The sequence below is a fragment of the Lonchura striata genome, chromosome 5 (genome assembly GCF_046129695.1).
Source record: "Lonchura striata isolate bLonStr1 chromosome 5, bLonStr1.mat, whole genome shotgun sequence".
In the NCBI taxonomy this organism is placed as follows: domain Eukaryota; kingdom Metazoa; phylum Chordata; class Aves; order Passeriformes; family Estrildidae; genus Lonchura; species Lonchura striata.
In genome coordinates, this window is record NC_134607.1 from 67,469,940 (window position 1) to 67,484,882 (window position 14,943).

The 14,943-nt window shown below is 40.1% G+C and overlaps 1 protein-coding gene across 17 annotated transcripts in view; it reads right to left on the bottom strand.

The window, feature by feature from the left end:
- Window positions 1–14,943, bottom strand: part of CELF2 (CUGBP Elav-like family member 2) — a 547,018-nt gene that overhangs the window by 128,377 nt on the left and 403,698 nt on the right. For 16 of the 17 annotated variants that reach the window (XM_021530962.3, XM_021530961.3, XM_031506833.2 and 13 more), the window contains one exon: window positions 3,817–4,013. In XM_021530962.3, coding sequence (XP_021386637.1) covers window positions 3,817–3,994 — 178 coding nt within the window. In that variant the 5' untranslated portion in view covers window positions 3,995–4,013. Of the gene's footprint in view, window positions 1–3,816; window positions 4,014–4,178; window positions 5,002–14,943 lie in introns of those variants that run through there. The other variant, XM_021530963.3, reaches the window with a different exon arrangement.

The following is a 14,943-nucleotide window of genomic DNA, read 5'->3' on the forward strand; positions in this document are numbered from 1 at the left end:
CTTTCTGGCTTAGGAAAACAGTGGGGAAGAAGAGAGATCTTGGTGGCAGTGTATGCTGCCTTCACATGGAGTTTGCTGCATTTGAGATATTAGAGAAACTCTTTTAAACAACTACCCTGGAAAAAAGTCATCTGTTCACCCAGAAAAAATTATATAAAGGGAGCAAGCTGGATTGGGAACAGAGAGGGCTGATATGACCAGATTTTGAATCCCCTTGGCCCCCAGAAGCCAAAAGTGCCATTTATTTCAGGGGTATAGAATTTTCTGCCCTGTTTTTTTTTTTTTTTTTTTTCGGGGGCGGGGGGTAGGGGGGTTGTTTTATTTTTCCCTATTTAGTTTACATAATCCCCTGGATTTCTTTTGTTGCAGAAAGAGGGAAAAGCCTTACAAAACAACAGGAGATAAAAAACAAAGTCAAATTACTTTTCTGAGCACTTTCACACATCCAAAAGAAGCAGAAAAATGCAAGCTCGGGAAAGGATGAGGAATTTCCTAGAATGCAGCCATTCCTGAAGCTCCCAGCTAATAAAGCCAAGCTTCAACGTTTGCAGTAGTATCAATATATCTGTGGAATTAAGATGGCTTTCCTCTGGTTTTCCAGAGTGAGGTAAACTTGGCTTTCTACCTGTCTTCCTTTGCAGAGCTGGCAAGCAATACAAAAGAGGAGGGAAGACATGAACTAGGCCGTCTGTCGTTGGAGGGTATGAAAGGCAGTCTGAATAACAGCAGGAGAGAGAGAAGCAGCCTATGGTTATTTTTGACAGAATTGGGAGAGACTCAGATTGCAGCTTCATAAACAGTTCATCAGAGAAAAACTCGGTCCAAATTAGAGGAGCCCCTTTGGCCAAGCTCACAGACATGCACAACCCTTGTCTGAGAAGAGAGGAATCTTTCAAAAATCAAAATGCTTTTCTTTAAAGAGCAAAACCTGACTGCTCCCCTCTGTGTGGTGTAGTAACACCAACTTGCATTCCTGTCATTACAACTCATGGCTTGAAGCATATTCAGAAAACAACTTCTGTGTGACACCAGGCAGTGAATGTTCTGCCTTACACACAGTCCCAACCATGCAATGAAATGAAAAATGGACTTTTTTCTACCTCACCCATCCAGGTTCCCTGGGTGGATTGTTTACAAAACTGGAGGTGATACAAAGGGTCAGCAGGGAGAAAAATGCGTGGCACAACCCAAATCCACTCAGCTCAAATTAAATAAAAATGGTTGTTTTATGGATATTTACACAGAAGAGGAGCATGGAATTTCATTCCACCTTAGACACATGATTTGTCCTGTACAGAGCTAGGAGCTGGATTCTGTAATCCTTGTGCGTCCCTTCCAGCTCAGGGTATTCTATGACCTCCAAACAAAAAAAAAATGAAAATTCAGTTTCTTTTTAAAATGCTTAGTAGATAGTGTAGGTGAAGAACAGTCATGAATTGTGAGAAAAGACTGTAGGATGTTTTTCAGGGCAGTTTTTCAGTTTGTTTGTTTCTAACATTCTTAACAATCTCTCACACTGGATTAAGAAAATAAAGATCATTCCTAGTCAAGAGTATCCACAAGAAACTCAAGAGGTTTCTGGCAACTTTGCTGACAGATTCAGCCAGGAGGAAGGACAGAGCCAGCATAGAGATACCCTCCTCCAAAGCTTCTGAGGGAAAAGCTGACCACCAGAGGAGCTTGCTGCTGGTGCCCGAGAAAAGTAAGTCTGAAGGTTATTCTGCCTATCTTCAGGATTAATTTCATTTACTCATTAATTAACACATAATGCCTGAAGTGACAAGCATAATCTCTGCATGGCTGAAAAGAGTCCAAGCAAAATGCATCCCCAAAACCCAGCCACCTTTCAAAAAGAATATTGTATATGGGACTACAAACATTGATAATTAGTCTACAGTGATTTGCATGATCTATGTTTCATCCTTATGCCTTCCAGCTGCCTGATGGACAGGTACAGTGATTCCCAGAAATGGGTATCAATGGATTTCTTCTGTCTAACCACAAGATCATTCTCACTTCATTTACTGCTTAGTGGGAAGGCATTGCTGTGACCCAGGAATCAGCTGCTTCCAAATGGACGAGTCTCTAAGTTCAGCATTTTAGTGGCTTAAACTAAGGAGGAGTTTGCTCATCCATAGCAGCCTGGACTGCAGAAAATCCAGTTGCTTGACCTCTTAATGCTCTCCTATCCAGCATTACAAGAAAAAGACATTTGGTGAGGGCTCTGTGCAGCAGGGGGGTACATGCTACAATACATCAGTCCTGGGAAATGAGATGGGGGGTGGGCTGGAAGCAGAACTACACTGAAACACTCCAACCAGAAATACCTTCTGCTTCTGAATCACAGAATTATGGAATGCTTTGGGTTGGAATGGACCTTAAGGAGAACCTTATTCCAGCCCTCTTGTCATGGACAGGAACATGTTTCATTAGAGCAGGTTGTTCACACAACATACCCTTAAAAACTTCCAGGGATGGGGAAGGGGGAAGAGTGATCTAGCACAGACACTTGAATAGCAGGAAGGTACAGTGAGCTAGACCTCCTCCCTGACACTGGTGTGGGACCAATGTACCAAGTCTTTTAACTAGAAGTATGAGATGCAAGCAACCCAAAATAAACCATGGTCACTTAAAGCACCCAACTGCTTAAACTGGGCAGCAAAAAGAAGGCACCGAGAGGATCCTCTGCCCAGTACCAGGAAAATGGAGATATGTTGAGCCTTGGCAGTGCTTTGCCCAAAAGCAAGGAGCACTCGAGGCTGTGTGTGCCTCCCACAGCAGCAGGCACCTCTCATCTCCAGCAAGGGCTGTTTTACACTGTTAACTTTGCTGTGAGCCCACAAAATCATTCTGTGATATTCTCCATAGCACATGTGCTCTGAAGGATTTTAGAGTCAGTGGCAGGAGTGCAGTAAGAAGTGTAAATAAGTGTAAATAAGAAATAGCAACCTTACAGCCAGGCACACACATGCACATCCAGTTCTGCCTCTGAGCTACGCTAATTATTTCTAACAGCAGCAATGCTCTCACATACCAAGGCTGAAGGAAAACATACAGCTAGGTAGGGAGGAAAATGCATTCTGTGAACCAAAATATTCAGTTTCAGCTTACATGTAAGCATGTGTCACACTTAAACAGCTATAATACACAGAACTCTTGTGTGCCTAAACAAGCACAGATATATGTAGTGAAAGGAAGGAATATAGTTAGGGGCAAATACTTTACGTGTGTATAGAAAAAATGCAGGAAGGAAAAGTAACTCTTTCATTTAGAACAATATCAATGCCAAAAAATAATCCTTTAACATGACTGCAGAAAAAAAAATCACATTTTGGAAAAAGGGCAGGGTGGCTGTTTGTAATTTTTATTGCTGTTGGAGCAATGATGTGGCAAGAACCCACCATCATAATTTTTCCCTTCTGTATCCTTAAAGTATTTCCCACCTGGGGTGCAAAGAGAGGAAATGAAAGGAAATAGAAAATTATATTTTTCATGAGCTAATCCTGGGAAGCAACCTCTCATGTTTCCACATTTTTGGTAATGATAATTTAAAGAAGGAGAGCGATATTTTATTATTTTTTGCACAGTTGGAACACATGCTTCCAGATAACAGATAATAAACTTCAGTTTAAGAAGAGGAGGAAGGCAATATCCGATAGGATTCATGAGTCCTCTCCTCTTAGGACTGATGCATAGCTCAACACAGCATACTACAAAACCTAAAGCCCCGCTGCAAACCTCTCTGGAAATGCTAAGGGAAGCAAGATCATTGGGAAAACAAGCAAACTGAAAGCAAAGAGAGCATAACTACTGTACCTTTACTTTGGGGAGGGTTCTGACTTCTGTCTCGGAGAACATTAATCTGGTAGACAGCTCCATAAGGCTCAAAAAGTTCTTTTAATTCTTTTTCTGACCACGAACGGGGAATCTGTCCAACAAACATCTTAATGGCATCTGGGTCTGGTTGGTCTGAATGATCCAAAGCTCCATTCATCTTGTTAGCTGTGCCGTTACTAGAAAGTGGAAGAGGAGATTAAAAAGAGAAGACAAGTTAGGAGACTACGCAGTTTTCATGTGCACTAGATGCAGAAGATGATGTCAATTGGCACAAAGCAGAAAAAAAAAATCAGGATTTAATTAATAGCATAAGTATTACGAACAAAAAACAATGCTATTACATTTTTCATTGAGTCTGGTTTTTTCTGCAGGCTGCTGCTTAATGTCATTATATAAGATGAGAGCGACACAACACAACCCGGGACTTCTGCATTTTAAAGTAGAGGATAGTGGCAAATAAGTGCAGATTTCTCTCCATGGCTGCTGTAAACAGAACTGCAGTGAATTCTCACTAAACTGGCTACTGGCAGAAACCAGGCAGTGCGTGTGTCTATGTGTGTGTGTTTTGTAATAAAGTCACATGAAAGGAGTATGAAACACTTGGCAATCTGTCAGATGACTGATGCAAGATGCCAGCGATGAATCTGCAGATTGTGTGAAGCATCCATGTGTGCATCAAATTAGTCTGATATTGCCTAGAATGGAAAACACTCCAGCTATGTGGCTGGTTGCTGCCGATTAGTTGCCTACGCTCTTTAAAAAGGAAAAGCAGTCTGGAGAGACCCAGTTTAAAGCATAGTGTTTATTGCTGCCATAAAAAAATAGCACAAATCAAAAAGAGACGGTAGTGGCAAAACTGCCTACATCGTTGTGGAAATTCAAATGCTGCTTCAAAAAGTTTTTTTTGCCCTGCAAAAGGAGATCAAATTTTTGAACACTTTCACCCCCTGTAAATTCTTAGCCTATCTGACCTCCAGATGTACATCCTAAATCCAAGTTCAAAACAACCACACTTTTGCAGGGAAAAATAACTTCTGAACAAAAAATAATCTAATCTGGGAGACAAAAGATAGATCATGGTTTAGGAGAATTTGTACTCTTACACAGAAAATAAATAATTTTAAATACTGAACAAATATAAAAATACATCACTCCCTCCTCTTTTTCCCTCCTTGCATAGTTGATAATTAAGGACAGTAGTTTCAACTAATTACTTGGCTAGAAATTCCAAAAGTGCTGATGATTTTTGGATGTTTCAGTTTCAAGAAAGAACACTAATGATGCATGAATTTTCAAGCATCCCCCCATCTTTCCACGAGGGAGAAGGGGCAAATGGCCTGTATGCAGCAATGTCAGAAGCTGATCATGGCAGAATTCAGGCATTTCAGAGCCACCTGCCACTTTCAAAAAACTTGGCTTTAATTAGAATTTCTCTGTTTGATGATTGTTCAGGAGTGAATGCCCACCAGAGGACTTGGAAGAGCTCAGAATCTGCACAACCAGATGAAAATAATATTTTACATGTGAAAAAAAAAATCTAAGAGTGGTGAGAAGAAAACAACCCTGTGCAATTCCCCTGTCTCACAGCTATAACCTGTGTGAAGACAAATTATTTCGTTTCATGTGTTTCATCTCCTTGAAAGCATAATTCACATTAATATGTCCATATTAACTTTAGCACTTTCGCTGCTTACAGGCAGGAAGGAGAAAGTTATATTAAAGGCACATTTTACACCACCAGCAAGAAGTTTGATCATCCCTTGTGAAGTGCTTTCAACACGGATCAGCAGACAACAGCATTTATCACTCTCATAAATGGCTAAAATTCCTACTACTCTAGCAGGAATCTTGCCTGAGAAAGAGACTTCAAGACTTGGTCCAAACAGTTACATTACATTGCATCTACAAATATCTTGTCTTGCAAATGCTCTTCATTTTGAAAAAGTTCTGCAGGTCACAAGTTCACCTGCAGGAATTGTGACTTCTCTAGGCCTTAGAAACTGCATTTCCTTACAAAGACAACTTTGTCCTTACAAAGACAACTTAAGCCAAACCAAGCCAACCATCCAAACAACCACCCCCTTAAAATTGCCAAGAAACAGAAAAACTATGACTGACTCACTTGAGTGATAGTTCATGGGAACAACTTTCAAGACTTTCATGGAGCAGTAGGCACCTATGTGACACTTAAACCTCTAAAAAATCACTCAATTATTTCTTTTCAATTCCTATTCCTCTACGTAAAACCCAATCTGTCAAACAACCTCCCTGCTAGGGAGGTTGAAAAATCCCTGACCCATAGCTTAAAATAACTAGAAAACGCTTATATGTTATTTTGAAAGAAAAGGTAGAAGTTTAGTTAAGCTCCCAGCTCTGCCCTGGGCATGGTCAACTATTTTCTTTCATAAATTGGCTTGATTTTTCACTTCATTTATTCTCTGTGTTGTTTGTATTGAGTTCAGTTTTAAATCATGCCCTTCATCTGTTCTCTCTGTTGGATCCCTTCTTTAAGAAATCCATACACAATTGCTACTTAGCCCAGAATTACAGCTAGGTCATGTTTAATAAATAATAACAAGTTTATTCTTTTGCTTTTTCCTTTACCAAAACCACCTTTACCACCAAGACCCCCACAATTTCCATTTCTAATCAGCCAATTTTTTAGAAAAGCACAAAGCCAAACACTAATACCTGTTTTCTCAGGTAAATGGCCCTATTAGCATCAAGTTCTTGCTTTGAGCTAAAGGTTTAGGCACAGGCCAAGCTCTCTTCTAATTGCACAGAACGTTTAAGCCCTTTCTTATTTTGTTGCGATTGAAGTTGAATTACATTGATCATATTCTTTAAATGCTTCATTGGCTGAAGATGGTTAAAAGCTCTGACTCAAGGTGTTGGTGCCATACACTACGATGAAAAGCTCCAGGGGACAGGTTTTGTCACTCACTGCCTACATTAACTTGAGTAAGTCATTAAAACTTCTCCTAACTAAATTCCACCATCCATTGACAGCTCTGTCAATCCACTAACTCCTGCAGACTTAGGGAAAAGTGAAGCATAATTTAGGTTTTTCTTTAAAATACTTTTCTACCACAAGGTAGGGACTTGACTGAGCTGCCAGCATTTTGGAGGTTTGACAGATAAGTTCAGGCCACAGAGAGGGCACTCAGTTTTACAAACACAGCTGGGCTTCTTCCTAAACTGCATCCTTTTGATCTCAATGCAAACCAAGGCTCTCAGACACCTCAGAGTGGGAATCCAAGTCTCACTGTTGGGATTTTGAGGAGCCCATGAACACTTTGCAGCAATGACACTTGTAGTAGTATCCTCACCCAGCTTTGGCAGCTGGTGTAGGACTAGAGCCAATGCAGACAAAATGAACAAGTGAATAAATCAGCAGAGAGATAACACTGGGGCAAAACCACCTATTTTATAGATTCTATGGATCTGATCCCTTCAGTGCACTGGAAGGCTCCACTGAGGAACAAAATTATACACCACACCTGCCTGATGGTTCAGTTTGTCACAGAACTTGTTGGGTTCCAGCCAAATATGTTTGATCCTTTGCAAATGTTCCCTTCTAAGATGAATTCCCTTATCTTTTCCCACCTTTTATCTTCATCCAATGAACATTACTGCTCTGCACTAAGACCTCTTGACTGCTAAGAGCTGTAGGGCTTTTACTTCTCTTTGCCAACACAGTGCCTCTCAAAGGAAGTGGCTTCTTCCTTCCCCTATCTCCCCTTCTCCTGTACCCAAGAAGTAATAAGTCAAAAGAAAAACTACATGTAAAACTTTCCAGATGGAAGCAAAGCAAGTCTTGTGAAGACTTAGGACTATTTCTTGAAAGCACAAGTGTACAGAGATAGCTGTGTCTAGAGGACACTAATGAGAATGGGATCCTTTGGCACTTACTGTCAGTACCCAAATGATGACATACATTTAAAAAAAAAAAAAAAAAGAATGAAAGAAATAAAAAAATTAGCTTATGTGACTCTATGCTGTAGCAATCCTTCCCTCCATGGCCAATTTAGCCCATTGGACTCAAGGGTGACCCAGCACATCATCTTCACTGACAAGGTGTCATCTGTATCATAGAGAGCAGCCTGAGGGCAGAGATTAAGACACTGAGTCGCTGGCTGCTTGTGGTTGCTGCCAGAGCATACTCTCTCTCAATTTGTGCCAATTTTTCTTCTAATAACCTAACTACCATTCCATCATTTCAGCAAGCTGACAGAGCCACTCTTGAGGAGCTAGAGATTGTTTTAATATCCCTGCTGCTTCAGCAGGAGCACCAGAAAAACCTAGCAGATGCCCTCTTGGTCTCTCCCATTCATATCTTTAATTACTGCAGAACTGCTAAAAGTGAACTGCCCACTCAGGACAGAGAAGTAGCCTTCAGAAAAAAATGTCTGAATTAAAACAGACTCTCTTAAATTCATCACTGTTAAGAGCTTTGGCATTAATCCACATTAATTTCCATTAATGATCCCAGTGTCAAGTCAGGTGCTGAAAAACAGCTGTTAACGGGGACCAAACGGATTTACATGACACCTGTTTGCCAAATCTGTTTTAACCCTACCCAGAACCTTCCTACTGTTCTTTTTTGGTTAATTCATATTGCAAGTCTCACCCTATTATTGTGTTTTACCAATTTGCTGGGGATTTGCCTTTTTCATGTTCCATAAGATATCTGAATTCCCTCTAAGAGCCAACATAACAAGAATATGGTAATAATCAAGTTCCAAGTGTAATGACAACTAAATCCAACCCAGTGCAGAGGTATTTACAGGCATCAAGGTTTTACAGCAATAAAGCATTTACACCTGAGCTGTGGCATCACTGCCAGGATATCACACAAACTGACAAAAGGGACAACACCCGTTTGAAGGCTTCTGACTGCTGTCAAGAGAGACAGCCAAGCATCACCTTAATGTACTCCAAAGATCATAATTGCTGGTTTACGAGCAAATTTTGTCTGGAAGGACCCAAAAGGGCTTTATAAACTCATTGTTTAGAGAGGAATGACTTCATTGTAAGGTGACAGACGGCAGCTGTTTAATGACATGGAGCATTATCGCACAACAATTTCAGCCAGGAAGGGTAGAACAATACTGTACCCAATTGAAAACTGCAGGGGGCTGCAATTTATAGACACAGAAGGTAATTACCTACATTGGATTTTGGCCAGCAAAATAAGGGCCAGAACCTCTGACAAACAGAAAAAGAAGCTGTGCAACATTTTTAAGCTGTAAATGACCAGGTCTCTGTGTTTTGGGGGGGAAAAAAGTCATCTCCAGATGCCTTCTAACCCATCAGCATTTTTGCAGCACACTTGCTCAAAAGCAGCTCAAAGGAAAGATGATGTTTCAAAAATCATTAACTGCTTCTGCTGTAGTGTGTTGTAGTTTTTGGCAGAACTATTAGACTCTAATAACACTTATAATTATTATTAAGTAACACATATCCTAAACAGCAATCGTTAAATGACCCTGACATCATGCCCAGTGGAAAAAAACTCATATGGCAGGATGTTCAGTACTACATAGGCAGTAAAGTCTACAAAATAATTATCTCCAGGCTTCCCTGCACCCATCAGCAGGGCTAATAACGGAGCAGCTGTAAGGCTTGCAATTCATCTTACAGCCCCATAAAGACCTTAACAAAGAGATGAGCAATTCTTCATCCACCCAGCAGAGAGCAACCACACTTGCACTCTCACACACACATGAATTACATGAAAATCCTGATGGCTTTTAATACCTGACATACAATGCTCAGAATTCATTCTTCTTGGTAGCTAATAATACTTAAATGCTTGTGTAAGCACTCCGTGGTAAATACAAAGATGTTTTTCCTTGTGTTACCTCTGCATTGGCAGAAATTATCTCTAAAAGTGTAATTTTTCTTAAGACAATGAGTTACTTTTTACTGCCCTGATAATTCAAAATCCACAGAAATTTTTCTGGTAAAATCAGAGATTTCTCATAGCTTAGCTTTGCTAACTCTCTCCATGTAGTAGATCATACAAATCACTGCTAGTATAGGGAATAGTTGTTCTCTGATTAATTCCAAATTTCGTACATGTAATCAGTTTGCCTCAGTTGCAAATTTTAGGTAAGGTAAGAAGATATTTTATCCAAGAGAAAAAAATATTTGAAAATATGGAGGGGAAAAAAATCCCCACTTTGAAATTTTTTTGATGGGTAATAAATTTGGGCTGGGAAGAAGGAGCAGCAGAGGGAAGTTGGCTTTCAAGCAGATAGGTCAGACTGCATGATACTAAGGGCAATATGAATTAGAAAATGTACTGAACAAAATGCAGACTAGAGAAACATCAGAAGAGAGCTGATCCCACCTGAGATAAAACCTGTTATTTCTCAGAGGTATAGATGCAGATTCCTCACCAGTATCACAGAAAGAAATCAAGGATACAAAAGGAAATCATAGTAAGAGCTATATTAAAATGCAGTTCCCTTTTCAGCTGGAGGTGCACATTGGAGCACATACACTCCTTTGTGCTTTAAGGCTTCTCACCTTCCTAAAATTAGCCCTCAGAGTTCTGCTCACCAAAGTTAAATATTCACCTCCAGAGGGGGGTGGTTCTTCAGGTGTTCAGTCTCTGCATTCCTGCACCACTTCTATTACAAACCAGTTTGATTTAAGGCAGGGGTTTCTACTTAAACAATGGATAACCCTTGTGTACATGTTTAAACCTACCAAAAGATGTCATTCTAATGTTGTGCTGTGGGTAATGCTTCCTGGAACCATACAGTCAAGCTTTGCAAAAGTTATCTACATCTGTTACATCTGCTTCACACACATGCAAACACATCTTACAAAAAAGAAAAAAAAAAGTGCTACATGTTTCAGGTGATCTCATCTCTTACTGCTGCTGTATGGACCATTTTTTATTTTTCATTAAGCAAATAATTTTTTAGAACATGCAGTAGTGCTTAATGATGTGCATGTGCTGTGAGTGGAGCAACTCATACAAGTTAAAATACATGTAAACAAGAGTGGACGAGTGGAGAAGAGAAAGCAAACAAGGAGGGGAAGTGGTTTGGTTTTTTTAGAGTCTTCTATTTTGGAAACCAATTAAATATCACTGCTAGTTCATCCAATAGTGGAAGCAAACAATTAAACACATCATCTATACAAGTCTGAACTGGGCAGCATCTTTTTGTTTATGCTGATAAAACTTACAGTGACCTATTTTCAGTATCTTTAAGGATTTGCCTACAGTAGCCTATAGATTTTACTCAACTGAAATTAGAAGTTTACACAACTAACTAGAATTTTATTAGTCAGTAGAAGCCTAACAGCCAGTGACAGATACTTGCACTTCAATGGCTGAAGAAAGTCACAGCCACCCCACCCCGACTGCTTTGAACTCCTTTCCCCTCTTATTCAAGTACAGAATCACAAACTTCTGGGATACATGCAAAGAATGACTGAAAATAAGTCCTTGAAGATATGAACTAAGAGCCCATGTAAGCCTCAGTCCTTGTTCTTCCAGGCTGCTGTAGGCTTTGGGATAGAATTAGTTCGAGGTTTGATGAGGTCTGCTAAACAATAATGTTCCGCAACATAAAGCTCAGCTTCGGCAACCACCCAATAATTCATTTTTGCTTTCTGGGCAGAATTTGTTCTCTACATTAAACGCTTAAACAAGATTGGGACTGTCTTCATCAGGTGTAAGGTAGGCGCATTACTAAGAAAAGTCCCATGAGACAACACAGAGAATCACAGAATGGTTTGGGTTGGAAGGGACCTTAAAGACCATCCATTCCAACTCCCCTGCCATGAGCTGGGGAGCCTTTAACTAGATCAGGTTGTTCTAAGCTGCATCATTGTCTTGAACACCTCCAGGGATGCGGCAGACACAGCCTCTCTGGGCAACCTGTGCCAGTGCCTCAACACCCTCACAATAAAGGATTCATTCCTTACACCTAACTAAACCTGCCCTCTTCCAGCTTAAGGCCATTTGCCCTTGTTCTGTCACTATACTCTCCATGTTCAACAAAGACTAAGTCATGACTTTTGTCTGTTTTCTGTTGACCAGCATCTACACTCTTGTTTTGAACTGGGATGTTAAGTTATAACAAAGGCTTCTAATTTATAATTTTTCTGTGTCTAAACTAACCTCTGTTATGGCAATTACTGCAACTTACTGCTATGCTCTTGTTGTGCTCCTCAATAACTATTTTGCTGGTAATGTCTTTGGGGCATTATGATCTATGCTCTGTCTTAAAGGGGCTCTAGTTGAAAAGGAACTTTTTCTCTCTGTATCACTCTAAGATGGACAGTAACATGAGAGTGAGCTTGTGAGCCTGAACAATTACATTATAGTTTTGGAGCATGGATTGTTGCACTTTTTCACATGAAGTTGAACCTGGAGTAGCTGACTGCTCAGTATTAATGGTGTGGATTATTAATGCCTTGCCTTGCTGATTACACACATTTGCAATGAAGCACACTTCTTTCTGTGTGGCAGGAAACATTTATCGGTATTATTTTTTTTTAAAGCACAATGATATTTGATTATACCCAAATGCTTATGTATTTGTGACATGTCAACAACTGAATTAGAATAGTACCAACCCTTTAAAATTCAGTACACGTAGGACCATCTGTTTTCTTGTCAACAACCTCAGTCGCTCTCTTCCCATTTCAAACACTTACTGCTCCAAATTTACAAAGTTGTTACTCAATTCCCTTCTTCCTTTGCCCTCCAAAACACTTCAAAGACAGCAATGAAGGTTTCAGAATTTTTTCTTTTACTTCATAATTACTGACATGACTATTTCAGCAAGTTTTGTAGCCAGGCTGGCAATTATCAGCAAGTTCTTAGGAGGTTTGCAAGGTCTTATATAGTTTATGGCAAACTGTGTCCTGGAGTTGAGATGGAGGGCATGGGAAAGGTGTTTTCCAAACATTTATTTTGAAATGCAGCCATTTCTGTGTGCTAAAATCAACCAATTATTGCAAGAAGTAATTTACAGTCCAGAGTTTTTCAAGACTGGCACCCACATGTGTACGTGCATATATGCTCAGGCCTGGTCCCAGCTGAGCTCCACAAAATGCAGGGAATCATTTTCATGGGCCCAAAAGCCCAAAGAGAAGGAGGCCATGCCTGACATGGCTGCTTTACCTAAACAGCATCCTTAAAAAGGGAATGGAAGATCACAGCCAAGGGTGCAGCCAATTTTGTTTAGCCAGTTTCGGTTAGATCTCAAATAGACCATTCAAGGAAGCTGCGACATTCAATTTTCTTAAAACAAAAAAACCCTATCAAGCTCAGCCATGCTCTCCCCTTCTACAAATCTCACTATAAGAAAAGATCATTGTCCAATATGTGATGCAATTGTGATTTCAACAAGTTAAGCATCATTGTAGCAATATCCCCCTCAGCTGATTTCTTTTTTAAAAACCATTTCTTCATTTTTTTGACACCACATCTGGCATATAGAATACAGATGATCATTTGTTTATATATCTGTCTAAATGCCTTTTCCAAACACAGCCAGATGGAGCCTTTCAAAATCAAATTAATTTCAGATTAATTCACTCTGGACCCACTCCAGTTTCATGACTCTTTGCTTTGAGGCACCATCTAAATTGATTTAGAGTCACGAACTTAAGAGAGCTCAAGTCCTTAGGTACAGAAAAAAAAAGAGATCCTTCTTGCATACTGAAAGAGTCAGCAAATCAAAAGAGTCCATGATCCTAAGTTTAGGCTCATAAAACAACCTCCACCAAATCAACATAAGAATGCCTTAGTTTACATAGTGCCAAATTAATTTATAAAAATCTTCCTATTTCATTCCAGAAAAATCACTTTAAAATTTACATCTTCAATGTCTCCCTTGCTGAGTCCAATAAAATTTATTGCTCTAATTAAAAAGCAAAAAAAAAAAAAAAAAAAAAATCATTGCTCTAAACCTTGCAATAAGCAGTAGTCATGGAAAGATAGGAAACAGGTAATAAAAATCTCCACTGCAAGGGATTTATCTAAGGAACTATAAACAAATGTAGCCTGCAAACACTGTGGGCTTGCATACTGTCAATCCTCTGTGGATGCCTTTATTATCTCACTTGTTTCAATTGCAATTTGGGTTTCCATGGAGATGTAACAGTCAACTCTGGAAAATTATAAGATAAATGTCAGGCAGTGATAACAGTGTTAATGAAGCTTCATTGACAAGCAGAACTATGCTTCAAATAATAGGCATATTTCTATTAGCATATGTATAACCTGTCCAGAAAAATAGAGAAAAAATCCCAACAACAGGGAAAGACAATATTAAAAAATTAAAATGAAATTCTGTACATAGATGATACAAGACATAAAATGGAACATCGCGTCCATGTGAAAGGATGAATTCCTAACAAACAGAAGAGATGCGGATTCAAAATTTAATTTCCCAATTCCTCTTGAAATTTTGCACTCAGCTACCAGGCTGAAAAGGCACTTTGCTGACACACGCAGCCACATTCCTGCGTGGTGTGACTCTTGTTCCCTTGCAGCGCGGGGTGGAAGGATCTGCTTCACCAGGCACTTTGAAGCTGCGGTTTCATAATGCGCAAATACAGCTGCAGCGGGCTGTTAGAAAGATGCCGACCTCAGTGGAAACACGAATAGCGCACACACCAGCACGGCCCCCAGAGCTCTCGGGTGTCGTTCGTGCTCACATCGGGGTGGCTGCTCCACCACATCTTGATACATGATGATTTTAACGTGATACTGCCGAGGCAACAGCCATCAGTGCTTCAGATGACGGCACGGTGTGGTCTTGACCTGCTCCCGTGTTAACCGAGCCTGTAAAAGCTGGAGAAGCTTCCAGTCATCTGTGAGGGGCTGGAGCCAACTTTTATCTTCCCACAGATGGAATGGTTTTGGTGAACTGGAGGTCAAAGAGGCGACAAAGAGGATTTCTTCAGATCAGAGGGAAATGAAGCTCATCCTGCTTTGTTTCAATGAGTCAAGCTCTTCATTTGGGTGGGGTGGACTTCCACCCTGCCAGGGGAAGGGGAAAGAGTTTGGCTGCACCTGTACTTGAGGGTTCATTTTGGCAGTTTATCAGAAGCCAGGAGCTTCAGATGGAG